The sequence below is a fragment of the Triplophysa rosa genome, linkage group LG2, assembly GCF_024868665.1.
Source record: "Triplophysa rosa linkage group LG2, Trosa_1v2, whole genome shotgun sequence".
Taxonomy (NCBI): domain Eukaryota; kingdom Metazoa; phylum Chordata; class Actinopteri; order Cypriniformes; family Nemacheilidae; genus Triplophysa; species Triplophysa rosa.
In genome coordinates, this window is record NC_079891.1 from 7,736,330 (window position 1) to 7,762,280 (window position 25,951).

General features: G+C 39.6%; 1 protein-coding gene across 11 annotated transcripts in view; it reads left to right on the forward strand.

Moving 5' to 3' along the window:
- mast4 (microtubule associated serine/threonine kinase family member 4) overlaps positions 1-25,951 on the forward strand; it is a 130,185-nt gene that overhangs the window by 89,057 nt on the left and 15,177 nt on the right. For 10 of the 11 annotated variants that reach the window (XM_057329032.1, XM_057329033.1, XM_057329035.1 and 7 more), the window contains 15 exons: positions 580-668; positions 3,030-3,099; positions 4,371-4,449; positions 6,372-6,526; positions 6,619-6,694; positions 7,224-7,433; positions 7,619-7,720; positions 7,906-8,038; positions 12,763-12,830; positions 13,044-13,135; positions 13,239-13,447; positions 15,905-16,043; positions 18,208-18,340; positions 18,566-18,731; positions 21,117-21,218. In XM_057329032.1, the coding sequence (XP_057185015.1) occupies positions 580-668; positions 3,030-3,099; positions 4,371-4,449; positions 6,372-6,526; positions 6,619-6,694; positions 7,224-7,433; positions 7,619-7,720; positions 7,906-8,038; positions 12,763-12,830; positions 13,044-13,135; positions 13,239-13,447; positions 15,905-16,043; positions 18,208-18,340; positions 18,566-18,731; positions 21,117-21,218 (1,823 nt within the window). The remainder of the gene's footprint in view (positions 1-579; positions 669-3,029; positions 3,100-4,370; positions 4,450-6,371; positions 6,527-6,618; positions 6,695-7,223; positions 7,434-7,618; positions 7,721-7,905; positions 8,039-12,762; positions 12,831-13,043; positions 13,136-13,238; positions 13,448-15,904; positions 16,044-18,207; positions 18,341-18,565; positions 18,732-21,116; positions 21,219-25,951) is intronic. The other variant, XM_057329034.1, reaches the window with a different exon arrangement.

Here is a 25,951-nt window from a genome sequence, read left to right on the forward strand (position 1 = left end):
CTCCTTTAAGCTCATCTCACGAGAGGAATAGAGCTGAACACTTTTGTGAGTGATTTTGTGCCTTGTTTTATGGCAATGTAATTTTATGGTGTACAGTAATATAAATTATAAATAAATGAAATAAATAAATACAATTATTGTACAGGATATATTATTTCATCTTGTGCATGTGGCACGATGAGGAAATTGCTCCTTAGAAGTCTGTAAATCAAACATGGATGACAAATTGGTTGGGTGTGAAAGCTTGTCTTGTTAAATAATTTACCAAGATCATTTCGAAAAGAGTGATTTTACTTTCATTATCTTTGTAAACAAGCGAGCAGTTCTCTTGGCAAACTCACAGTGCAGCATTAAAGGACATAACATTTGCTCTATTATTCATGAAAGTCAACTCAACCCATTTCAAATAGATGTTAATGCTTGAGTAAAATATGACAGATGTCCATTTTGTGCCAGTATTACTACTCTTTTCAATGACTCACCTGTCTAAAAACAAAAACTGTAGTCACTTCACAGCAGGTTTTATCTTTGTAGTGGTTCTTTAAAAAAAAATAACAATGCTTTGGTTTGTTTTTCTAGCTGCAGAACGAGCAACAGAAAGAGTCTTATAGGAAGTGGACAGTCGGCTGCTCTTCCTCGACCACACTCACCTCTCTCATCACACACAGGTAATCTGTTTAGTATGTGTGTCTGTGTTTTCACGTGTGCACGTCTGGCATTACTGCTTTGATGTCTGAAGTCTGCCAGACTGACACAGTAACACTCCGTTCTAACCAGGCGCAACATGATAGTCACACATAACAAGACGTTTTGTTGGTCAGTAGTTAGCACGTCACCCATGTTGGTGATGAATTAGTAAAGAAAAGGCTACACACCGTGTGTACGATGGGAAGGGTTTGGTTTTTAGAGAACCGTTACTAAACAAAACACCATCATTTGCGAGGTGTGCAACAAGGCGTGACAAAGAGTAGCACAACCAAAAATATTAAGATTAAAATGTGATATCCCAAAATCTTGTCAAATTTTGATGATGATCAATGTATGTGATGTCACCCAGCCATGTTTCTGATTGGCTTACTGGCCAATATTCTTTTATCTTGTTGAGCTTTCATTATTTCTCTGGACACCTAATTTATGACATTGGTCCAATAGTAGGGACGTACACTTTATGTGTGGCTTTCAAAAAAAATCAAATGTATGTTCTGATTGGCCATGAATTTGTCTTGTCACACCAGTTCTTTTACTATAAATGAGTGATAAAAATAGTATGGGATAGGAGTAGGTCCAGAGGTTTGAATAAATGGAATAGGTCTGTGGAAAAAAGCCTGTTTATGCAGCTATCTTGTGTCTAATTTATGAGCTGCCCAGTGAATTTTCCTCTCTTATTCTACACACACCATCTCTGTACTCTACTAGAATACTCAGCATTCTTGTTGATTAAATTACAGCATCTTATTGGGATTTAAGTTTTATAGACATGAAATATAGAGGCATAGTTTGCTGGCTTACATCAGCATGAGCTATCAAATATCTATAGCATTGATGACCTTAGCAGATTGGTAAATTATGTTAGGACAGCCCATAATACTGAAGATGTAGGGATATGTTGGTATGCCATCCTTAACAAATCATTTTTATTTGGCCCTTTTTGAGATGATCAGCATCAGTTGATGACTGTGACTGGTTGTATCTGCTAAGATATAGACAGACAGATATTGGCAACAGTCATTGGGAAAATAATGTCAGTTTGTAACATGATGCATTATTCGCATCTTATTTTTCTTATCGGCTGTGTGAATTTTGTTAAATGAGTCACCACAAATAAGCATCAGTAAAGCTCAGAGGCCTCTCTTTATCAACACCAGGGGAGTCATAGAGATGTCTGTTAACTAACCATTAACTCCCTTCCATATTCACTCAGGTTAATTTTCTGTAATTATTGCAGGGCAGAAGGCAGTTTTCAGTGTTAGCGGAGGAGAAACACTGGTTCTAATGACCATGATTTGGGATCTCCCAGACTCTCAGAAGTGTCAATATTGCCAAAAGCAATCCCTCGAAACAGTGGGGTTCAGCTAATAAGAGCAGAGAGCACATATGGCTACAGAGATGGGAGCCTTGCTAGCCTGCTTCTTGGTTAAAGGGGCAGTTTTTCATGAATTTTCAAATGGATTTTTTATCATTTATTCATTTTGGATGAACGTTTGGCCTAACACCACAAAATTATCATAAATGATCTTGTTTGCATTTGAAGGATTTTAAGCCATGCAGTTCCTTTGTGGACCAAATTAAAATATGTTATAATTTAGAAATACATGTGGTATAGAGTAAGTTTCTATACTCTCTCTATTAATATCTACAAGGCAAAGTCTCAATCATTAACATTATTTAATGCATTAGCTGAAACAAACTAACCATGAACGAGATATTTTACAGCATTTCTTAATCTGTATTATTAATGTTAGTTCATGGTGTTAACTAAATTACAACATTTGATTTTAAATACGTATTCGTAGGTGTTGAAATGAACGTAGAGATATTTAGGAACTATTGTTCATTGTTCATTTATGTTAACTGTAGTTAACAATATTAATATAAGGTTTTATTGGATAAGAAGAAACTACTTTGGATTTTCAAATAATATCAACTTTAAAGATGAACCATGTTAAAAAACAATACAAAAACGAGACATTTTTTATTGGTAAAGTTATTATTAGTATTTTTAAATGATTGTTTTTTTGCATGAGGATCTCTAAATGATAAACAATATAAACACAAAACACGTTTTTATTGGTAAAGTTATTATTAGTATTTTTAAATGATTATTATTTTGCATGAGGACCTCTATATGATGAATAAATCTGTATTTTGGGTAAACATTATCTTATTATTCCTGTCTCTTCACAGGAACAGAATGTGTCCTCTTTTGAAAATAAATGAAAGTATATTTTCCTACTGAGCAGAAAGTACTGCTGGCACAGGAAGAAGTGTTGCACTTAAACCGTTTTAAATATGTTTTTCTCCTTTTGCAGGCACCAGTCCTCAAGACAGTCCAAGAAACTTCTCCCCAAGTGCTTCGGCTCATTTCTCCTTTACTCGCAGGTAACCATATCAGTTTTAACAGTAGTCATTAAAAATCATTGAAATGATAAAAAAATTCAAGTATTTGTTTGCAGATGCTAATGCAGTAAAATTCATCCATCTTTAAGCCTTAAAAGAACAGTTCACCCCAAAATAAAAATTCTCTCATAATTTACTCTCCCTCATGTCATCCCAGATGTATGACTTCCATTCCTGAGTTACACACAAACAAATAATATTATATGACCATGCTGTCATTTTATCCAGACTCAAAATGTTCAACTCAAACTGTTAAAGCTCCAAAAAGCACAAGACTGTCATATGATATTTAATTTGAATATAAATGATGTGTGTTCACCACTTGCTGTGCGTGTGTTCACTACTCACTGGATGGGTTAAATGCAGAGGTCACATTTCGGGTATGGGTCACCATATCTGACAAATAGGTCAATTTCACTTTTTTTTTTCACTTTTCACTTTCACTTTCTTTTTTGGAAAACTATATCACTATTTATATCAGAGTATGTAGCAGAAAAGTTATAAGTAGCATTATTATTAGAATAGTGGTCCAGATCTGTCAGGAATGTCGGGAAATGTACAACATTCACGTAAACAAAATGCTCTTTGATGTGAGTAGCAGTCTCTGACACTTCTCTTCTTTGGTGTGGTTGATAAAAGCTCTCGGTTGCTGCTTTTGAAAACCTCATGAGCTGACAGGATTTCTACAGCCTAAATCTGTTTAACCGTCAAATCAGCGACTTTAGCAGAGCTTCCATGCTGTTCCGTTAGACAGGAAAAAATGCCTTTTGTTGTTTTGAATATTCTTTTTTCAATTATTATTTTTACTATTTATAATCCTATAGTCACGGCCTAAGAGCAGACAGGTAATTGAAATGACAATTACTGTATCTTTACTCCCATCACACTTTCCTGTGTGTAAAGACCTGTTCAACATCCAGTGCTGTACATTTTCAGTATTTACTCGGTCCATGAAATGCTCTACTCTATTTGTGACGTTTGACTTCCTGTGATTATCATCAGGTCATTTAATCAGCTTGAAGACTCATAGGAAATTGCTCACAAAGCGCTGCCTTAAAAGATAACTACCCGAGTGTCGTGAATTATACTGTCACTGGCTTTCATCAGCTCTACTTTGAAAATAAATGGCTCACTCAGAGTTTTTCTTTTATCTAGTGTACCACTCATCTCTGTCTTGGAGAGTTGACTAACATCACCCCTAGTTCTTGTAATGATTTGAGACATGTATTAACTGAGGGTTGCTTGTTTTATAGAACCGATGGGCGACGCTGGTCCCTGGCATCCCTTCCCTCCTCTGGCTATGGCACGAACACACCCAGTTCCACTGTTTCGGTAAGTACCGTACATTGCAGACGGTTGAGGTAAAGACACTGACACAATGACAATGATTTGCAGCAACAGAATAACTGGAAAACATAACGCAGTGAATAGCACAGTGAAGTCACAGTCAGTATGCACCTTGCCTAAAAAAGCTGAAAAACAATACAAGTAAATAAGGGCATAGATTTGGTCTGAACATTTGTGGGTATTATAGAGTCAACTGTACATATGTATCCATTATAGGTGCCCCACCGTTTGGTCAGCTGTATGTATTACAAAATCGATAACACTTTACAACAAGGAGCTACAGTATAACAGTAGTAAATGCATTAGCTAACAATTCACAATTTAGTTTTTTAGAATGTTAATCTTTGTTAATGTTAGTTAATGTCAATACAGTTATTCATGTTAGTTTATGGGGCATTAACTAATGTTAACAGACACAACATTTGATTAAAAAAATGTTTAAGTAAATGCTGAAATTAACATGAACTAAGATTAATAAATGCTTTAGAAGTATTGTTCATTTTTGGTTCATGTTACCTAATGCATTAACTTATTGTTAACAAATAGCACCTTATTGTAAAGCGTTACCACAACATTAACTTCAATTTTTGGATACATTTTGAAAGAAAATATTTTTCAATTAAATAATTGATCATTTTATATTTATATATATACATTTATTTGTAATTGTATACAAGTGTAGTAAGCACAAAAAAATTAAATGTTCAAATATTAATTTTTGGTGTCACTATGAAAAAAAAATATAAGAAAAATCTGAATTTTAACATTTTCTGAAACTTGCCCCATACAGGATTCATTTATGTTTTATGTTAGAAAGCTTAATTTTTATAAACAAAACCAAATCCACTTGCTTCTATGATTATTAAAAAAGGACTGCAAATTCCCTGATAAATTATATCATTGTCATTAACAGATTGTCATAAAGATTCCAATCCCCCAGTTGGGAAACCCTGCATTATAAAATTGTATGCAGTATGTTGTATACAATTAAATCCTCTAGCATTACTTAAAGAGTTCATTTGCAAAAACAGAACTCCGTTTTTAAAATTTTTATTGTGCATTCCAAGTAATATCGGTCAAATTGCAGTTGGGTTGTTTTGAAGTAATAATAATAATTTTAAAAATGCAGCTAACAAACACAAAAAAAAGACAATGAAAACATGATAACATAATAAAAAACATGATTTTTTAATTAAAAAAACAGAGTTATCTGTTTTTGCAAATAAACTTTTCATATTATTGCATGTTGTCAGCATTGTCCAAGCTGAATTGCTATATTTGCTTTAAAGCTTTCATTTAGGATTGGTCTGTGTGCTTATACGCACAACTGAACTGATATTTGTACTGAGACTGTCTGCCACGGGTAACAGATGCTGCCATCACTGTTTCTCAATCTGACTAATGTCCCTCTGAGCAACGCCAGATTTGTTTGCTGGTAAATATGTCCCTGAATTAGCGCCAGACTGCCCACTCACCCGCTCGCTCACTCTCTGGTTGTTTCTGTGTTCAATGACACAGTTGCAGCAGCTCCCCATCCCAATATGATGCTGGTACGCCAATCAGTTTACAGAAGTCAACAGGGTTGTGAAAGATCTTGGGTGTCTTAAGGGCTTTTGAATCACTCTTGTTTTCTTTTTAAACAGCCAAAGCAATCTGGGATGTTAACATCGCCCACGCATTAGGTTCAAGGGAAAGGTCGCCCTGCATCTAAGCCCCTCTCTTAAATACTTTTGTATTTGACTGGGGTCTCCATTAACCATCATTTTAAGATTATCATCTTGAAGAAACATTCACGTGCATGCTCGCATTTTGATGTGTGACATCACACATCAGTTATCATATTTTCGTTTGTCTTCATTCCATTTCTCTTCTTTTCTTTTTCAATGTATTTTACGTTTCATTTCCAGTCGTCCTGTTCATCACAGGAGAAGCTCCATCAGCTGCCCTTCCAGCCCACACCGGATGAGCTGCACTTCCTGTCCAAGCATTTCTGCACTGAGAGCATTTCTGGTGACGACTGCAGAAGAGCCACAGCCATGCGTCCCCGCTCCCGCAGCCTCAGGTGCAGGGTGCTTGTGTGTGGCTGCTGGAAGTTACAATGTCATACGGAATGTCACGTGTATTGAAATGTGTTTTTCTTGAATTTTGTTACAGTCCTGGAAGATCACCGTCATGCTGTGACCATGAGATTATCATGATGAATCACGTGTACAAAGAAAGATTTCCTAAGGTAAGCATATGACCCAAAAATAAAACTTCTGTCATCATTTATTCACACTCAAGTTGTTCAAAACCTGTATATGACTCTTTCTTCTGTGGAACACAAACAAAGATATTTTGAGAAATGCGTAAACTGTCCCTTTAACTATGTCTCTTCAGTGTCCTGTGATTACAGCCTTAAGGCAATAAATGTACAAATAAGTGCAAATAGATTAGAGCAAAAGTCAAATGAGTAGAGATATTCCCTCCTTGCAAGTCAAGCTAAACCAGTTCCTGTTGGTACCTAGTTTTACATAATTACTAGCTGGTCCAGGCAGGTCTAGATGGTTGGACAGCTAAACCACCAACTGGTGCACCTAGTTTTGACCTTATCGAATCTCAAGATGGAGCCATTTTAAAATGATCTTAAATATTTGAAATATCAGAATGTAACCAGAATGTGAATGCTAGGCAGTTTTGTGGAGAACTGTAGCTCCAGGTTCATTGTGGGACTTTGCGATTACACACCGTAGCCCTGATGTCTCCTCTCCACCCCTCAGGCCACGGCTCAGATGGAGGAGCGCATCAAGGAGATCATTCAAAGCAACTCCCCCGAGAATGTCCTGCCGCTGGCTGATGGTGTGCTCAGCTTTGCACACCACCAGATCATCGAGCTGGCCAGAGACTGCCTGGAAAAGTCACGTTTTGGCCTCATCACCTCCCGATACTTCTGTGAGCTCACAGATAAACTGGAAAGGCTCTTTCAGGAGGTAAATAACCTCTCCAGAGGCTTTTCCGCCTTTGTTCTTCTTTTTTCTGCAATATTTGGAATACACTTTCCCCTGTGCGACGAGTCTGCCGTACTTAAAAGCAGAGGATCATCACCTTTCAAGTTGTTTCTCATTGATGCATGCTTAAAAGGGCGCCTATGATGTGTTCTGTCATTGTAATGCAGTCGACTGAGCGATCGGAGAGTGCAGAGGTGACCTTCATCAAGGAGCTGGTTAAAAAGATTCTCATTGTGATTGCCAGGCCTGCACGACTCCTGGAATGCCTGGTAAGTTGTCTAGAAGACTTTCCAAAATCAGTCAGCCCCATCACCTCTTATGTGACATGTTTTAGAATGCTCCTGAAAGTTTAGAATGCTTCCCCAAGTTTAGGTGTATTCAGTTGATTATAATTCAGTTGTTTTTCAGAATGATCTGGACTCTTTTTGAATGATGCATACATTTTGTCTTGTAGGAGTTTGACCCTGAAGAGTTCTATCACCTCTTGGAGGCTGCAGAGGGCCATGCCAAAGAGGGACAAGGAATCAAGACCGACATCCCAAGATACATTATCAGCCAACTTGGCCTGACGAGAGATCCACTTGAGGGTAGGAGGCTTTAACTGAAAAGGCATGACCACAGGCCATTGACAGAACATCTGATGCATATTGCACACAGAAACAGCAATAGTTGAACATTTAACGTCAAGTTCGAATTTTTTTTTTTTTTTTGATTGGCTTGATCCATTAGTCAAGGTTTTATCAGTCTGCCCCGAAACCAGAAACTTATAAGGCTACTAGCATTACTGAGGAAAGTTTTATTTAAAGGGATAGTTCACCCAAAAATAAAAAACAAAAGTCATTTGTTTACCCTTATGTCATGCAAAACCTGAACATGACTCTTGATTCTTTCTTTTGTGGAACACAAAAGAAGATATTTTGAGAAATGCCGTAGTGGTTTTAAGTGTATACAATGGAAGTCAGTTGGGGCCGATGTTGTTTGGTTACCAACATTCTTCAAAATCTCTTCTTTTATGTTCTGCTGAAGAAAGTCATATAGGTTGGGAATGACATGATGTTCATGACATTTATGTTCATGGTCCAGAGCCTAGGTACAGAAAATATGAGTTTCTTTCATTCTTTTGTGTTTAATTTCCTGAGGTGTTAGCTAAAAGCCTTACACACTAGACATCCTGTAATGAACCTCTGATTTTGTTCTCAAGACTATCATTATTGCTAATGAGAACTGAATACGCCCATAGACCTTCTGTCTCATCTTCTCTGCCAAGACGCAGAGCCCTCCTAGGCTTCTTAATCCTCAGAGAACGTCCAGATCATTTTGTGTGAAGATTGGAAATGGAGATAGGCAGCTGTTCCGAGGTCTTTCCGATGGGTTTAGGTCCCTTTAGAGACAGCTGAATGACCCTCTGGTTCATTTACCTCCTGCTGTTCATCAGTTACTGTTGAAGCCTCCTGAGTCTTGCCACACCGGGATTTGTTTGGAGTGGCAGTTTTTCCAAGTAAATGTTTCATGATGTGTGTAAACTTACCTCCGGTTTCCACACCATTTAACTTGTTTAGAAACCACAGGAGTCAGCACTGGCACATTACTCTTTTGGAAGAAGCGACTTCTTTGTTTTTTTGACTAAAAAGGAAAAACAAAGGTGGAAAAAGTGTTGTTTTTGAGTCATTCTTTAATTAGGGATACATTTCATACCAACCTATAAGTGAAGAAATCAGTGTGTTTTTTTTTTGCTAAATATTCTACTTGTTTCCATAATATATCACTGGAATGTGCAAAATTCATTAATTGGCAAGCTTAAGCTCAAATGATAACTTAAATATTTAAATCAAATTAAACATCTGATTCATTATTTTGTCAAATGTGTTACAGACAAAAGTTGTGTCATAGAAGACATGAATGAAATACTAAGCATTCGATAAAACATTTGTTTGCAAGTTCTTTAGTCTTTTCTTTAGTGTGTTTGTGGTTGTTTGTCTAACTGCTTTGAAAATATGAATTTTGAGCTGGATAATTGATATTCTGTGGGATAGTATCATCAAGGATGATTTTTTTTCTACATTAATCCACATTACGTTGAATTTAGAGTTATTCAACATTATTATGTCAGACCTTGCTCTCTAAAAAGTCCCCCATAATTTTTATTACAGTTCAGCCAACATTTAAACAAATTATGGCACAAAAATCCCATGTAACACAGTTGACAACAAAGTAGCACAGTTGACAACAAAGTAACACAGTTGACGGGAAGCATTAGGAAAAGAAGAGAGAAACCTTGCTTTATGATAAAAACTTTATTTTGATAACAAATCTACAATCTGTCAGATGCAATTAAGGCATGCCACTTTTCTCATTGTTTCTTTAAATATGCAGCCCTTTTCTCAGGATCAGCATCACGCTGAGCCCTGTACTGGCGCTGCTTCTCGGCAGCAGATAACCTCATCTCTCTAGACCAGAAATGACTCTGTTTTGAAATGGTGTATAGCATAATTGATAGGGCTAAAATTACATATGTCATCAGGAAACTGTCATTTCAAATCACTGAAACCTATCAAAATGATCCATGAAATTATTGTTTGTTAATATGAGTAGGCTATAGGGGTAGAATGGAAAATATCTATAATGATGTCGTTAAGTCTAGCTAGAGTGTAAGGATTTATTCAGTGTATGGATAATATTGTTGAGTTAATCCCTGTATCATTCAAAATTTTAATAACAATAGTTAAAAAATGGTTTCAGATCAGCTGACTTCTTCCCTGATAAGTATAACTCAGATCATGCATTTATGTAATTACTACCTTATTACACTTTTATATATTATCATTTAATTTCTGTGTAGTAACAATTTAATCAAGTTAATGTTTTTTAATCAATGGACTTAATGAGCATAAACCCAGTAAACCCTTACAACACTGTCAACCGTGTTATTCCCTGTCAACTGTGTTACACTTGATGGGTAACATAGTTGACAGGTAACAGTTGACATTTCCTCCATTTTAGGCACATTTTAGGCCCTACAGACCTTAAACATGTCACCATATGACCTTGATCAACTTATATTTCAATGTACTTTCTTTACATTTTGTTGATTATAACATCTAAGGTAAATACACAAGAAAATGTTGATAACATAGTTGATGAACAATTAATCCACTCCATATACAGACAATCATTTTGATGAAATATTGAAGAGGAGGAGTTGAAATTTACCACACTGTCTTCAGAATTCCTGCCAAAAAGGGTGTGGCATCACACATTGTTGCTTGTTTGAATTTGGTGCAAACCATTGCTTATTTATAGGGGTTATATAAATGTTTTAATGATTATTTTGAACAAATAATGCTGAAAATAATATCCACAAACATGTCTTCTAGGGTTAATTTTGAAGAGCAAACTTGAAATGTATGAAATCGGACAGCACAAAAACTGCAAATTCCAGTATATAATATATATATATAATATAATTTTTTGCTAAATAAATTAAAGAACTTGCTAACTTTCTTTATTAAAAGAAAGAGAAATATCACCTAATATAAAATTGGTCATTGCTTGAAATGAATATTTAGTCAAATTGATAAATACACCCCATGGACATGGTATGTACCCATAATTATAGAATCACTCTTTTGCCAGTTATTGCGCATCCATGCTCTTGACGCTCAGGGTCATTGCTTAAAAATGTCACAAACTACATTTCTTTCTTTAATTTAAAATGTTCTCTGATGAAATATGCAAACAGTTTTGCATATTAAAATGTTCCTAGAATGTACTCTATACATTCTTAACCAAAATTACCATATTTTTAATACTATAAATGTAAAGCAAACAAACTGATGCGATCTGGAAACGTAAACATTGAAATTTTTGAAATTGAGATTTGTTGCTCAAGTTATCCTCTGCTTGCATCTCTACAACATGCAGAAATATTCTGGGCGGGGCTTGAGGGGAAATGTTGTAGAAGTATGCGTTGATCTTCTGCAGAGGCGGTCTTTTGAAGCACTATGCGACAAAATGCGACCTGACAGTTTAGTTCATCTTGGTTTCAATTCATGCAGTTATAAATCAAGCGCGTCTTCTTCCCTTTTAAAATTACCATTTTAGATGTGTCTCTCCGTGCAGCATGAGCTGCGCAGTTTTAAAGTCAGACGTGTCTCTCCGTGGATGCGTCTCTTCGTGCAGCGCGAGATGCGCAGTTTTTTAGTCACACGTGTCTCTCAGTGCAGCGCGAGGTGCGCAGTTTTAAAGTCACACGTGTCTCTCAGTGCAGCGCGAGGTGCGCAGTTTTAAAGTCACACGTGTCTCTCCGTGCTGCGCGAGGTACGCAGTTTTAAAGTCAGACGTGTATCTCCGTGGTTGCGTCTCTCCGTGCGGCACAAGTTGTGCAGTTTTAAAGTCAAACGTGTTTTGCATGCATCTCTTCAAGCTGCGCAGTTTTAATGTTTAAAAGGGAGAGGTGTTAAAATGACAAAATTAAAGTTGTAATTATTAGTAAAACTCAATTTGTGGCGTTTGCACTTTGCAAAGTACATATTAGGCTAAATACCCTGATTTGGTGGTTTATTTAGTTCAGAGGTGGGTAACTAAGTTCATTTACTTGAGTACTGTACTTAAGTACACTTTTTGAGTATTTGTACTTAAGTATTACTTTTTCTGTTTACTTTTTACTGTACTTCACTACATTTGAATGACAAATATCTCACTTTTCATGGCACAAAAAATGATTTCCTTGGCCGACCCTCCCCTCGCTCCCACGTTTGGGAGAGACTATTGTCAGTTGCTTCTAATATAACACACCTGAATCAACTCACCAGGTGTGTTAATTATGGAGACATTCACAACATTTTGGGAGAAGGCTAATGAGTTCAGTTGTGTATACTTTTCCCATATCTGATTTACTTATCATAAGCAAAAGATGTAATTACATTTACATCCGATTAATCGATTAATCTGAAAAATAATCGTCCAACTAATCGATTATCAAAATAATCGTTAGTTGCAGCCCTAGTAGCAACATGAAAGTTGATCCTTGACGACGTGGAGAAAGGGTTTGGGGTCATTTTTACCCTTGTCACGGGTCTTGGGACATTGTTCCTTGTTTTCCTCCAACCTGAAAATGACCAATGTAGCGAAAAGTAGTAAACATGGTTTCCATGGTTAGGGTTTAAAGCATTCTTCACAAATGAGGACCGATAAAGCACTTGCCAACGTAATCTTTGATAGCACACAGAATGAGATATCACAGAAATCTTTTTGTATCCAATAAGGATGTGAATTTGTAGTCCAAGACCTTACCAATTAATGCTTTTTGCAGAAATTGCCCAGCTGACAAGCTACGACAGCGGGATTGCAGAAACTCCAGAGACCGATGACTCTGTCAGTGTAAGTACTTAACTAAACCAATTGCTCGAAAAATTAAACGGGTGAATATTCAGACACATCACAGAAACCTTATTTTTAGATCTCCAAAATTCAAAATTATTCTCAAAAGTCCATTTTTGGAGAAAAGGGTACTCTATTCTAAGAACACTGTTGAATTTGTTAGTATGAGAGTCATACTGTAATACTGTACATCATGCTGTGTGTCTCTTCTAGTCTCACAGTCTAAGTGCAGCACTACGGGCTCGACGCAAACCTTGTGAACTCGACTTTGAGATGATCAAACTGATCAGTAATGGGGCTTATGGGTAAGATAACTCAACAGCTGTGTTTAGGTGACATTAGGTAACTGTCTTTATTTAATGCACAACCATATGCAGAATAATAGAAGAATGTTTTATTCTGTTGTAGTGCTGTATATTTGGTGAGACACAAGGACACAAAACAGCGCTTCGCCATGAAGAAAATCAACAAGCAGAACTTGATATTGAGGAACCAGATCCAGCAGGCCTTTGTGGAGAGAGACATCCTAACCTTCGCCGAGAACCCTTTTGTGGTCAGCATGTACTGTTCCTTCGAGACACGCAGACATCTCTGCATGGTTATGGAGTATGTTGAGGGTAAGTTAAGGGATTTTAATGCCCAATTCCGATATAAAGACCAGAATGGCCTATAAATGGATGTTATGTTAAAATGTAATGTTACCTGTTGTGAAACAAGTGACTGATGAATAAACATACCTTGTAATAGTCAGGATACTTGGTTTTTATTTGGATTTAAAATGTGCAATAACCAAAATGAACAGGTTTGTCTTAAATCAGCCTTACATTATTTTTGTCAAAGTCTCATCCTCCTAATCTCCACTATATGTAAAAAATAGCAGAAGTGCTTATATAAGCAGGGTTCCCACTCTTCTTGAAAGTGCTTGAAAGTATTTGAAAACAGACATAGGTGCTTGAAAGTGCTTAAATTAAACAAACTAGATTTTGTTAGTTGCAGCGCTGTTAAAAATATTGGTTAGTGTTGCCGAAGCCAGAACAAAACAATGTTGCTGATCTGAGGGAAAGCGGGAAGAACTTAAAAAAAGAGGCTTTGAGCGGATGGATCGTGATCATGTGCAGGCGTGGAGTTATTTAACTCGCTCAATGCCAGAGAAGTGCAAATTCAACGATGCTTGAGTTATAATAAAATATGGTTTATCAAAGTTAAGATGTGGAGTACACCAGCAGGTTATGCATCAAGCAAAACGGTTAAGATCATCGTATACAGTCAAACATATGTTGTATTAAACCACTGCTAAATAAGTTTCTTTTCAGCTACGTTCATTTCAAGAATAATTTCATTAGTTATCATTATTCTTGTCAGTGAATGTGCCTTAAGAGTTTGAATCGTTTTTAGGATGTTAAGAAACACTGAAATGCTAGCTAGATAGCATTGGTTTAGCGAAAACAAAAACATGCTCCCAGCAGTGTTATCTGTTGCAGTAATGAACTTTTGCTGTGTGTTTGGGTGGAGGTTTGGATATTTGAGCTTGCTGTGTCTGAAGTCGCTCAGTCATTTTTTATCAAGTTCACCATATCAGCAGTGATGGAACGAAATGTTTGAATGCTGGTGTATTCCTGCACGCTTCAGAGATCTGTATCTTTTAGAAACTGCTTTGTACCTAATTTTGAATATAACCGTAATAATAATCATCATACAGTAATATCATATATTTTTATTTACAGTTTATTTTATATAATGTCTTGAAACTTTCCAGAGCACTATTTATGCAGATTGACAGATGACATTAAGCGTACATAGCGCCCTCAGGTCACTGTTGATTACTTGTCACATTGAATGCTAAATAAATAAATTGAAAATAAAAATATTCAAATGAAAGGCGAATTCCAAACAGAAGTGAACTCACCTATGTTGTACTACCTTTGAAGGGCAGAACCCTTTGAATTAAGGTCCTTGAGGGCATTCTCCTCTGTTTATTATCAAAACTAATAATGCACAATCATCCAGGTACTTGTCATTCTGACAAGTACAATAATAATAACATATATGAGATTATATTTACAAATGATTAAACCAAATTGAATGTTTGTCTTTTTTAAACTTTTTTTCTTGCCTAAAAACCAAAAGTAAAAATGTTTTCCCTGCAGTAGGTTTGCATTTGTTAGAAATGGTTTAATAAAATATTTAAAATCAATACATAATACATGATATAATTTGCTCTTGAGGCAAGTAGCCATGTTAAAATCAGGATAATGTACAGCCAGTCGGTTGTCATCGCAAAAGAAACCCCTTCTGTGTGATACTTGTCTCCGCTTCAGTCCTTTATTCTATCATAAGCGGGCGCCTGTACTGTACAGTATCCCATACTTGCATTGGAATGTCTCCACAGTTACTATGAAAAATAAGCCAAATCACTAATTGACCAGTGTGAATTTTCTAAATTCCTCAAAACAACGAACAATTTTCTAAGTCTGACTATCTATAAGTAACTCGAGACAAGACATTTTTATACTCCACGTAGACTGTAAATCATAAAAAAACGATGTAACGTTTACATTACGTTATTGTGCTTTTTATTCAAAGAAGCTCCCTTTTGTTTATGTCTTGTCCTCTCCAATATGGCAGCATTGTTGAACCCATAACAGCAACAGGCCAAAGCCTTTAATGCGGTGTCTATTTATGTCTGTGACTGCATGTACCCTTTGTTAACAGACTTCTGAAATGGCCCTTTGTGAAGAGAGAAATCATAAAAAATGGTATCCTTTTCCCAAAGTGCCCGGGACGGCACAAAAACACAGTTTTAAATTTGACCAAAATTTGCTTGAAAAGTCCTTGAAAGTCCTTGAGTTTGGTGTTGATGAAAGTGTGGGAACCCTGTATAAGGTACTTTCCCAAAACTGAACAAATTCAGACCCTAAAAAGCAATCTGTTTACCTGATGCTTGTTACTTGTATCAAGTTACTCAACTTTGATCCCTGCCTGAAATAGCCTTTCAGTATGTACTGTTTCATTCAATTGAACTGAAAAGCATAACATTTGTGCAACATTCATTTGTATGTTATTCATACTGACAGGAGGTGATTGTGCTACTCTTCTGAAGAACATGGGTCCTCTTCCTGTGGATATGGCCAGAATGTACTTTGCTGAGACTGTGTTAGCCCTGGAATATCTTCACAACTATGGAATTGTCCATCGAGATCTCAAACCAGACAAGTAAGCAACCAAGATCAAAATCTGGTTATTTAGTAAAAAAAAACACGCAGCGAATGCACTAGACTATAAGGGTGGTTTCACATTTAGTTCGATTGCTCCCCCCAGCCCCCAATGGACTGCGTTCATATTATTTTATCTGGGTCCTAACCGCGGTTTGTTTGCGTTATCAAGCCAGCAGCTGTTTACCCTGTCGCTTGTAACAACGACGTAGTAGAAGGCGGCAAAATGCATAACATTGCTCGCTTCACTTTTATACATGTATGTTTTTGAACCGTTAGTTTTGTTTCCAAAGCTTCAGTACATAATGGCACTTTTGTCTGTCTTAAGAATGCTCTTAAAGGTCTAATCAGACGAGCACTTTCAACAAGTTGGTATGATTTATTAGGGTCTTCATGAAATGTCTGGGACATATTTTGCTTAAAAACACTCAATGGCTGTGTAAACAAAACCCTTCTTGCCTCGTCAAAAACAGCTATGCTCACAGCCACCCGTTTTGGTGCATGTCTCTTTAACTGATAATGAGTTACAGCGAACCCCACCCCGCTTCTGTCCGGCGTGTCAAGCAATGGTTTAGCTAAATTATATTTCCTGAATTCCTCTGCGGTTAGTTTCGTCTTAAACGTCTCAAATCATTTGTCCGGAGACAAAAAAATCAGTCACAGCAAACAGCTTATGCGCTTACGTTCTGCGTGTATGCTTACCTAAAATTCACGGAATCCACTGCAGATCTCAGCTGAATTACATAGATTTTAGCGCTTGTCATTGACAAGTTATAACGTTACACACACAACGTGAGAGCTAGTTTGCTGTGACAGATTTTTCAGCCTAAGCACGAATGATGTGAGACGTTTAAAACGAAACTAACCCCAGTATTCGCCCCTGTTCATTAGCAAAACAAACAGCTTGCCGCAGCTAAACATATTAATGCACATAATGTATTAACATTCATACAGCTAAACTCCAAGTGTCCATCTGCACTTATATACAGTACGTTTAACACTGGCTTTGAATGTTCTATTATGCCCGTGACTGACTTAGCTCCCTTCGCTATCATATGCTAATATTATCCTCCTATATATACGGTACATTTACGTCAATTCAGACTGTTGATAAATATTACTTACATCGGCAGCTTTGTCTCGTTCAGTTGGTCTCGATCCCTCTTGAGGAACAACTTTGAAGCTAATCCTGCTTGTACTGTCCCAGGTTGAAAAAGCACTCTGGTTTGAAGTGATTCGCGCAAACAAGCAGGTTTTTACTTATGGTTTCTGATGTATTTCCACTAAAAATAAAATAAATCCACTCCTGTCTCTTCCTAGGTTTGGACTCTGTGCAGCGACTACATTGCATGTTGTCCACGAACTTTAGCCATGGCGTCACGTACACCGCTGTCGCTTGTGACAATGGCGGAGTGCGGTGGGTGGAACTGTGTAGATTAAGGGGCAGTAACATTATAATAAAATCCGCTTAGGACGTCACAATCGGAGCGAAATCTGAACGGCTCGATTTCTCACATGCTTGCAGGGAAAGGCACACCAAAACAAACTTACTGGGTTCTTATTTTTCACGTTTTCTGGGTTGCTAGATGCACCGGGGACCCGATTATAGCACTTAAACACAGAAAAAGTGGGGTTTTCATCTGATGTCTCCTTTAAGAACGCTGAAGGCGAACAGAGATTAGATTTACAGCTCTCTACTCTGAGTACGTCAGTCATGCTCGTCAGAAAAGTGAAACACACACAAAAACACATTTTTACCAAAGAATACGTCATTAATAGCGATTCACTTCTGCGATTTGGTACTATTACACCCCATACCTCCATTTTTAAGCAGACTCGGGTACAGTTTGCGGGTGCGCACCCGGGTTTGGAAGGCAGCGTTTACATCCTCCAAACGAACCGAACTCTGGCCTTAATCGAACCCGGGTGTGCACCAAAAGTGCTAATGGGAAACCGCCCTAAAAGAAAACGGCCAGTTTCTTTTCTGACTTTTTAGCTGAAATCCAGTTTAAAGGGTATCTAGCAAGGGACCATGTTAGTGACTTACTTTCTGACTATGACTAATATACTGTATAAAAGTAAATGTTAAATGTAAATGTTAAAATGTATATTGTGTGATTGTCAGTTGTGGTGATTGTTTGCACTATGTTGTTACATTTTGACAGTTTGTTGGTGACTTCAATGGGACACATCAAGCTGACAGATTTTGGCCTGTCGAAGGTGGGGCTGATGAATATGACCACTAACCTCTATGAGGGTCACATTGAAAAAGATGCCAGAGAGTTCTCTGATAAACAGGTACATGTGTTATGGTTAATTGCATCTCAAAATCTTTCCACATATTGTACATTAACATATTGTTTGCAAATGTTTTTGATTTCATAACATGTTCAGTTGCTATTGTTATATGACAATCTTTCTGACCCTTGTTTGATAAACCATTAATAACATGCAAAAGCTAGCAGCCAAAGCATAACATTTGCTGTCTGTCTGCATATTGGCCTTCTGCACACATTTCTCCAGGTGTGTGGGACTCCTGAGTACATTGCTCCAGAAGTGATCTTGAGACAAGGCTACGGGAAGCCTGTGGATTGGTGGGCAATGGGCATCATTCTGTATGAGTTCCTGGTGGGCTGTGTGCCGTTCTTTGGAGACACTCCAGAGGAGCTGTTTGGCCAGGTCATCAGTGGTCAGTCACATTCTGATTTCTCTTGTGCAATAAAGTCATGTTTCATTCAGGCAAGAGCTTTAGCAGATGGAGATAGTGTTGCAAGATGTGTGCTTCTCATTAATGGACATCAGTATTTCACAAGATCAACAGTGGGTCAGACACTAGATCTCCTGTTCTCATCCTGCACCTGTCATTCTCTATCTCTGGATTAATATTCAGCCGTTTATATCAGTCTCGTATGAATTGAGCTTTGTAAAAGAATAATAAAAATATATATTTTTTAAATGTTTTTTCCAAAATGCTAATTGCTAGCCTCATGTCTGAAAAGACCTGCAGAAATGTTGTTTAGAATGTCACCTGTGCTTGTTAAGGCATTCGTAATGCTATTGCTTATACTCCTAGGTTAGGCTTCAGTGCACAACTTGCTGAAGAGGGCAGGGCTATTTTGACACGGGCTAGTAAACGGTCACCCAGAACATTCTAACAACCGCATAACAACATGCTTAAAACAGGACACCAAACACATAACTGCTGTGGATTTACTTGCAAATTAGACTAAAAATCCGGTGTCTATTTTGTCATGGTTCTGCTTCTTTTAGTCTTGGATTTCCTGGTCCTGAGGCAGAGCCATGACAAAGTCTTTGGTTATGTGTGGAGAGAAACATATTATTGTCCTTTTGACAATAATATGCGTTCTCTCCAGTGTCTTGTCATTGGCCCCGCCCCTCTCGTTTCTGGTATTGCTTTCCTGCCGTGTCTAATGTTTCTCACCTGCCCTGTGTCTTTATCCCTCGTTTGTGTTCCCTTTAAAATGCCTCATGTTTCATTGTCCTGTGCGCTTCGTTGTGTTTGGTATGTTTTGTGTGACCCAGTGTTCCCACGTCTCAGTCTTGCCTTGTCCACGAATCTGTTCTGTTAGTAAGTGTTTAAGTGTTCCTTAGTTTCTGTTTTTGCCCCATTGCGGGAAGTTTTTCTTTGTCTTTAAAAGCAGTTTTTGGTTATTGTGTTTTTCCCCCATCGAGGGTTTTTTGTTTTATTATTAAAGTCTGTTGTGTTTACCCCTCCTTCTGTCTGCGCCTGGGTTCTGTCTGCTACTTGTCGTGACATATTTAAATCTATTAAAACAAAATTAGTGTTGCAATTATCTAAGTTTATGTTGAACATTTGTTGAATGTAAATGATTGTCAGTAAAGTAATACTGTATATGGAGTTTAAAAAAATGCATAATACATTTTTTTGATGATCTTGTAATTAGACGTGTCTCAATATGTCGGCATTGACAATTGATGTGGTATTAAAAAATACTATTATCAATATTTTTTGTTAATTATACACATATTATATGTGTCGTAAATAATTAAAGGTTAATTTGACTGATAGCATTATTTATTTAATTATTTATTAAAAGAAATCGTAATTAAATTATTATCAGGAATTATTTTGCCCAAGATGAAAATGTTGATGTCCTGACAGCTCTACTTGTAATAATTTGTAAACTCACAGTGAGCAATAGAAGTGAATGGGGGGCAGTGCTGTTCGCTTACCATCTTTCTTCAAAATATCTTTTGTGTTCTGCAGAAGAAAGGAAGTCATAAAGGTTTGCAATGAGGGTGAATAAAGGATGACAGAAATTTCATTTTTGGGTGATCTATCACTTTAAATTTGACCTAAAAATTTAAACTCCCGAAATATTTTTGAGCAGTCTTTCATTATCCATTAAAGCCACATGCCTTTAACTCAAACCCCATGACTGAGAAAACACCAAATGGTTTCTGTAGCCGTTAGTTGTTTTTTTATCATGTGTTTATCATGGGTGCGAGTCTTAATTAATGTGCCCAGCTAGCTGCCATTGCCCTGGGCTTGGATACATATTCATGCTCTTTAATCTGATTCAAATTTGAGGCATGTGTTGCCGTAGAGATGTTTGCAAACCTACAATGCATCTCCTCATTTACTTCACCCTTCTGGCATTTCAGCCAAAGTCTCTCTTTCTTTTTTCTGAGGAGAGCTCTGTTTTGTTGCTCTGCATTCATTTGAGTTTTTTGACAAGGGCTCACTCCTTGATCTGTGTAAAATACAAAACCAACAGCCCCTGGAAATCAATGCATGTTAGGATGTTGTATGCATGCATGTTTATGCGTTGCAGAAATGTTGATGTACGGTAATGACCCCATGTTTAAATTCACATGTAAAAAGATTCTTCATATTCATGCGTGTGCTTCTGGGAATGAAGCAGTGGGGTTCACTGTTACAATGAAGGCCTGACAAAAACCAAGACAGGCTTTCATGTTGAATTTAAAAAAAAATCATTTTAACCTGAAAATAATAGTGTTCGGAAGGGTTTTGATTTTATTTGAATTGGATGATGGGGATGATGAAACTGTCTGTTTGCTTTTCTGTCAGATGAAATAAACTGGCCGGAGGGTGAGGATGCTCCACCATTCGATGCCCAGGAGCTGATCACCCTGCTGCTCAAACAGAACCCTCTGGAACGCCTCGGCAGTGGTAAGGGTCGTAAATTAGCACTCGCCGAGTACAAATTGGCTTTTGCAAGTTAATAACAGTTTTGAGCCAGTTGAATTCAGCCATACAATTTTTTAGGGGTAATAAAGTAGCACGTGTTCTATGACCGATAACACAATGAGACCATTTTTTTAAAGTTGGGTTTCGCTTTTAAAATTTTAACTGTTTCTTTATGAAGTCTAACATGCTGAATACGAAAATCACATGATTTTTTTTAACATTGATGGTACTCACAAAAAGAAACACATTTTAGTATTATTATGCAGAAATTACAAGGTACTGTTATAACACTGAGCTCAAAACAACAGTTCCCTTTCTGTCAGTCTCTCGACGTTGTGTCAAACCGACAGATGGGGTTTGTCTTGAGAACCTATCATCTTCTGAGTATTTGGAAAAGGCCAATGAAATTGGCGAATGAAATTTGCATGCCGGACTCCGCCCCGGATATCCGGGTATAAAAGGAAGACGGCGTGCTCATTCATTCACCTTTTGTTCTTCGGAGCCTTCGATCTTATGATCTTCTCTCTGATCTACATTGATCGTCTACGCTGCTGGATCCTTACGACATAGTGCAGTGGACTGTCCCTTCTTGCAGCGACTTCCCCTGGGCGTCTTGGCAGTTCCGGAGGTGTTTGAGTTTTTTCCTTTTTTATCTAAAAGAGCAAATTTCTCCAGCGCGGCATGCGCTGTTCTCGTGGGTGCAACACACTCATCGAGGAGGGTGACGGACATGATGTCTGCCTCAAGTGTTTGGGTCTCCGGCAAGCTGAGGCAGCCTTTGTGGATACGTCCTGCCCGCACTGCGGGCGGATGGCGATTCAGACGTTGCGGTCACGGGTAGCTGTGTTCTTTTTGGAAGCAGCCGCCACCTCGTCAGCTTCCTGTCCTCGGACCGCAGCGGCTACGGCCCTGTGATATGGGGATCTCCGTGAGCAGCAAACCGTCAGCCACAGGCTCGCGGACTGCTCATGCCCCGTCTCGCTAGTCTGACCGTCCCCAAGGATACGGTCCTACCCCGTCTTAATCCTCTGCCACGTACTCGGAAGTATGTGACGACGATGAGATGTCGCTTGCAGCATCGGAGGGTGACCTTTTGGCATCCGATCCCGACGATTCCTCGGAGGTCCCTCCCTCGGGGGGTCGAGCCTAGGAAGAGGCGGACGTCGAGATGTCAACCATGCTTTCCCGGGCCGCCGCGAGCATTGGGCTGCAGTGCACCGCACCGCCTCTCCCCCAACGCTCGCGGCTGGATATGTGGTACCTCGGGTTGGAGTCGCGCCCAACCCCGGTCCCGTTTTTTCCGGAAGCTTAGTAAGACGTCGAACGCCCCCTTTTCGGCTCGTTTCCATCAGACTAGTTCTGTCGCCCTCACTTCCCTCGATGGTGGGGCAGCCAGGGGCTATGTCGACATCCCCCAGGTAGAACGGGCCGTCACGGTACACCTATGCACGCAGACGGCAGCCACCTGGAGGGGTCGGCCTAGACTCCCGTCTAAGGCGTGTAAGTTTTCGGCATCCCTGGTGTCGAAGGCTTATGCTGCCGTGGGCCAGGCTGCCTCCTCCGTCCACGCCATGGCCATCCAGCAGGTCCACCAGGCCAAGGCGTTGAAGGAGTTCCACGAGGGGAGGACCGACCCAGCGTTAATGCAGGAACTCCGCACTGCCGCCAATCTCGCCTCGCCCTCGCCCTATGTCCACTATGGTAGTCCAGGAGAGACACCTCTGGCTCAACCTTGCGCAGATGCGTGACGTTGAGAAAGTTCGCTTTCTCGACACGCCCATCTCACAAGCGGGGCTGTTTGGTGATACCGTAGAGGACTTCTCCCAGCAGTTCTCGATGGTGAAGAAGCAGACGGAGGCCATTAAACATATCCTGCCCTGCCGCGACTCTGCCGCCTTCCGGCCTTCGAGATCCCGTGCGGCATCTGCTTCCCAGCAGCCCCGGCCCTCCTCGTCGCCGGCTCCAGCGCCCCTAGGCAGGCGGCCTCCGGGAAGAAGACATCGAGGAGGAGACCACCACCCCGTCAGCAGCCGCCGCGGAAGCAGAAGCGGCCTGACGGGAGGACCCCAGAGATTATACGCTCATAATCAAGCGTACCATCGGGCCCGCCCCCAGCCATCCCATCGATTGGGACTGGGACGGTTCCTGCCCCGTCTCAGCATCTGCTGGGCCCCTCGCCCACATACTCACAAAAAGAGTTTCCTCTCGGTGGGATTACAGCCGCTCTCACCCTCTACGCGACAGTGGTCGGAACACAACAGCCCTCAGCACTCTCAGTCAGACAGTGCGTTGAGCTGCATCATCGCCGGGCATGTAAGTCAGCAGAGCCGATCCGGTCCCTGTCCCCACGAGTCTTCACGAAGGTCGTGGAGGCCGCCATCGCCCCCTCAGGGAGATAGGAGTGCAGGTACTGAACTATCTCGTCGACTGGCTCATCTTGGCACACTCGCGAGATCTGTTGTGTACACACAGTGACCTGGTGCTCCGGCATCTAGACCGTTTGGGGCTACAGGTCAACTGGGAAAAGAGCAAGCTCTCCCCCATGCAGAGCATCTCTTTTCTCGGCATGGAACTCAACTCTGTCTCCATGACAGGGCGACTGACTACAGAACGCGCTCAGTCAGTGTTAAAGTGCCTGAAACATTTCAGGCAGTCAGCGGTCCCCCTGAAACAATTTCAGAGGCTCCTGGGACACATGGCATCCTTGGCAGGGGTGGTCCCCCTCGGGTTGATGCACATACGACCGCTCCAACAGCACAGAGCAGCCTTGCCCCCTTAGGCCGGGTACCAGCTGAGTTATCTACCACATAGCTCTAACCGGACCTAGTGCTCCAGACGTGGTAACCCCCCCACTGGGTGGTTCCATCTGATATATTCTCATGAGTGGTTCCCACCTCGGCAACCCATGACCTCCCTAGGTGGACTTCCACCTTGCGGTTAACTCCTTCAGTCCGCATATTTTCCCATGAGTTCTCCCCTGATGGCGAGACCATGTTGGTGTCTCCACTAATCTCCTCCCTACGGCAGGAAGTGGTCTCTGTAGCGCATTTCCTCAGTGAGGAAATAACGCTTACCCAGTGGCCCTTACAGTGTTGGGCGGCTTCTCGCTGTTAGAGAAACAAGGCCTCTGCCTGTGACGGCCGGTGGTAGGGGGCTTCCCACCTTTTTGGTAAAAGCTCTGCGGCCCCCCTACCTCTCCACTGGATGGTCACGAATTTTGCGATGGCGCTCACGTCTGACACGCCTAGGCCAGTCAGCGTCACCTCGCTAGAGATTGTGACGCGGCACAGCACCGTGGCGTTTTCCAGAGGAACCCCATCTGTCGGTTCGACACAACGTCGAGAGACCGACAGAAAGGGAACGTCTTGGTTACGTATGTAACCTCAGTTCCTGATGGAGGGAACGAGACGTTGTGTCCTTCATGCCACAATGCTGGCCGCCCACCGCAGTGGTCGAGGGATGCTCTCAGGCTCCTCAGCCCAAAAGGTGAATGAATGAGCACGCTGTCTTCCTTTTATACCCGGATATCCGGGGCGGAGTCCAGCATGCAAATTTCATTCGCCAATTTCATTGGCCTCCATCGGGGAACTGAGGTTACATACGTAACCAAGACGTTAAACATAAAAATGAGTCTGCCAAAACTTCAGAAGTGTACATTTGATCATTTTTGTCTTTTATGACAAATACTGTCCTCATGAAGTTCCAGACGTAGTCACCCATCATCGCTTCATCCCACATCCATGCTACAGAAATGTCTAGAATTTTCTGACAGTGGCGTTTGGAATATAACTTTTTAAATATGTGAAAATTTGTACAGTTTTTGTTTATTTGCAATACACACATATATCGTAATTAATGATATCAGCTCAAAATTTACTTGAGTTAAATATAACACACTGATGCTACATGAAAATAAATATTACCACGATAATTAGCACCACAGAATTATACAAGAACTATAAAAAGGTTGGGCGAAACAAACATTTTTTACACTGTGTAATATGATCCGAAACAAAATAGTGTTGTTGCAAAATTGCAAAAAAAAGTCTTTTCTGCCATGTTTTATAAACAAAATATAAAACGTTCAGCCAAATATCAAAATAATTCATTTCAGATACCAAGTATTTTTTATTTCATCAAATAGATATATAAAATGTAAATAAAATATATGAAAAATGTATAGCTGCTAAACTTTCTCCATTCACTTACCATTGGCACGTGTAAAAATTACTTTTGAACCTAAAGCTTCAGTGCTTTAGGAATACCTTTTTTGTTGCAAATGATCGGCATGGGATCTACAGTAGTCAAAACCTTTGCATGTGTCCTGTTGCAGTCCTTTCTATTAGGCCTACTAGTTTCTGAGGTAATTGACAATGACACCCGGATTGTAAACAAGACCAGCATCATTCCTGTCACACTAATAGAATCAAACCCGGATGTTTTTATTAGAACTAACACAGTCCAGCTCTCCATCCAGCCTTTAAAGCAGACATTAGAGGGCATTCACAAGAAATTGTGTTGCATTATTCATGCCACCCATAAAAAGACCAACTGTAGCACTTTTTTCTCTGTTTAGTGGAGACAGTAAATTCTGTTTCTTTAATTGTCTTTTTATATTTCGTCTTATTTTGTTCAATCATATTTATGTACATGGGCATGTAGCACATAGCGCATTGCAGAATACCATCTAACAAGTGAAAGTTTACACTCGGCTT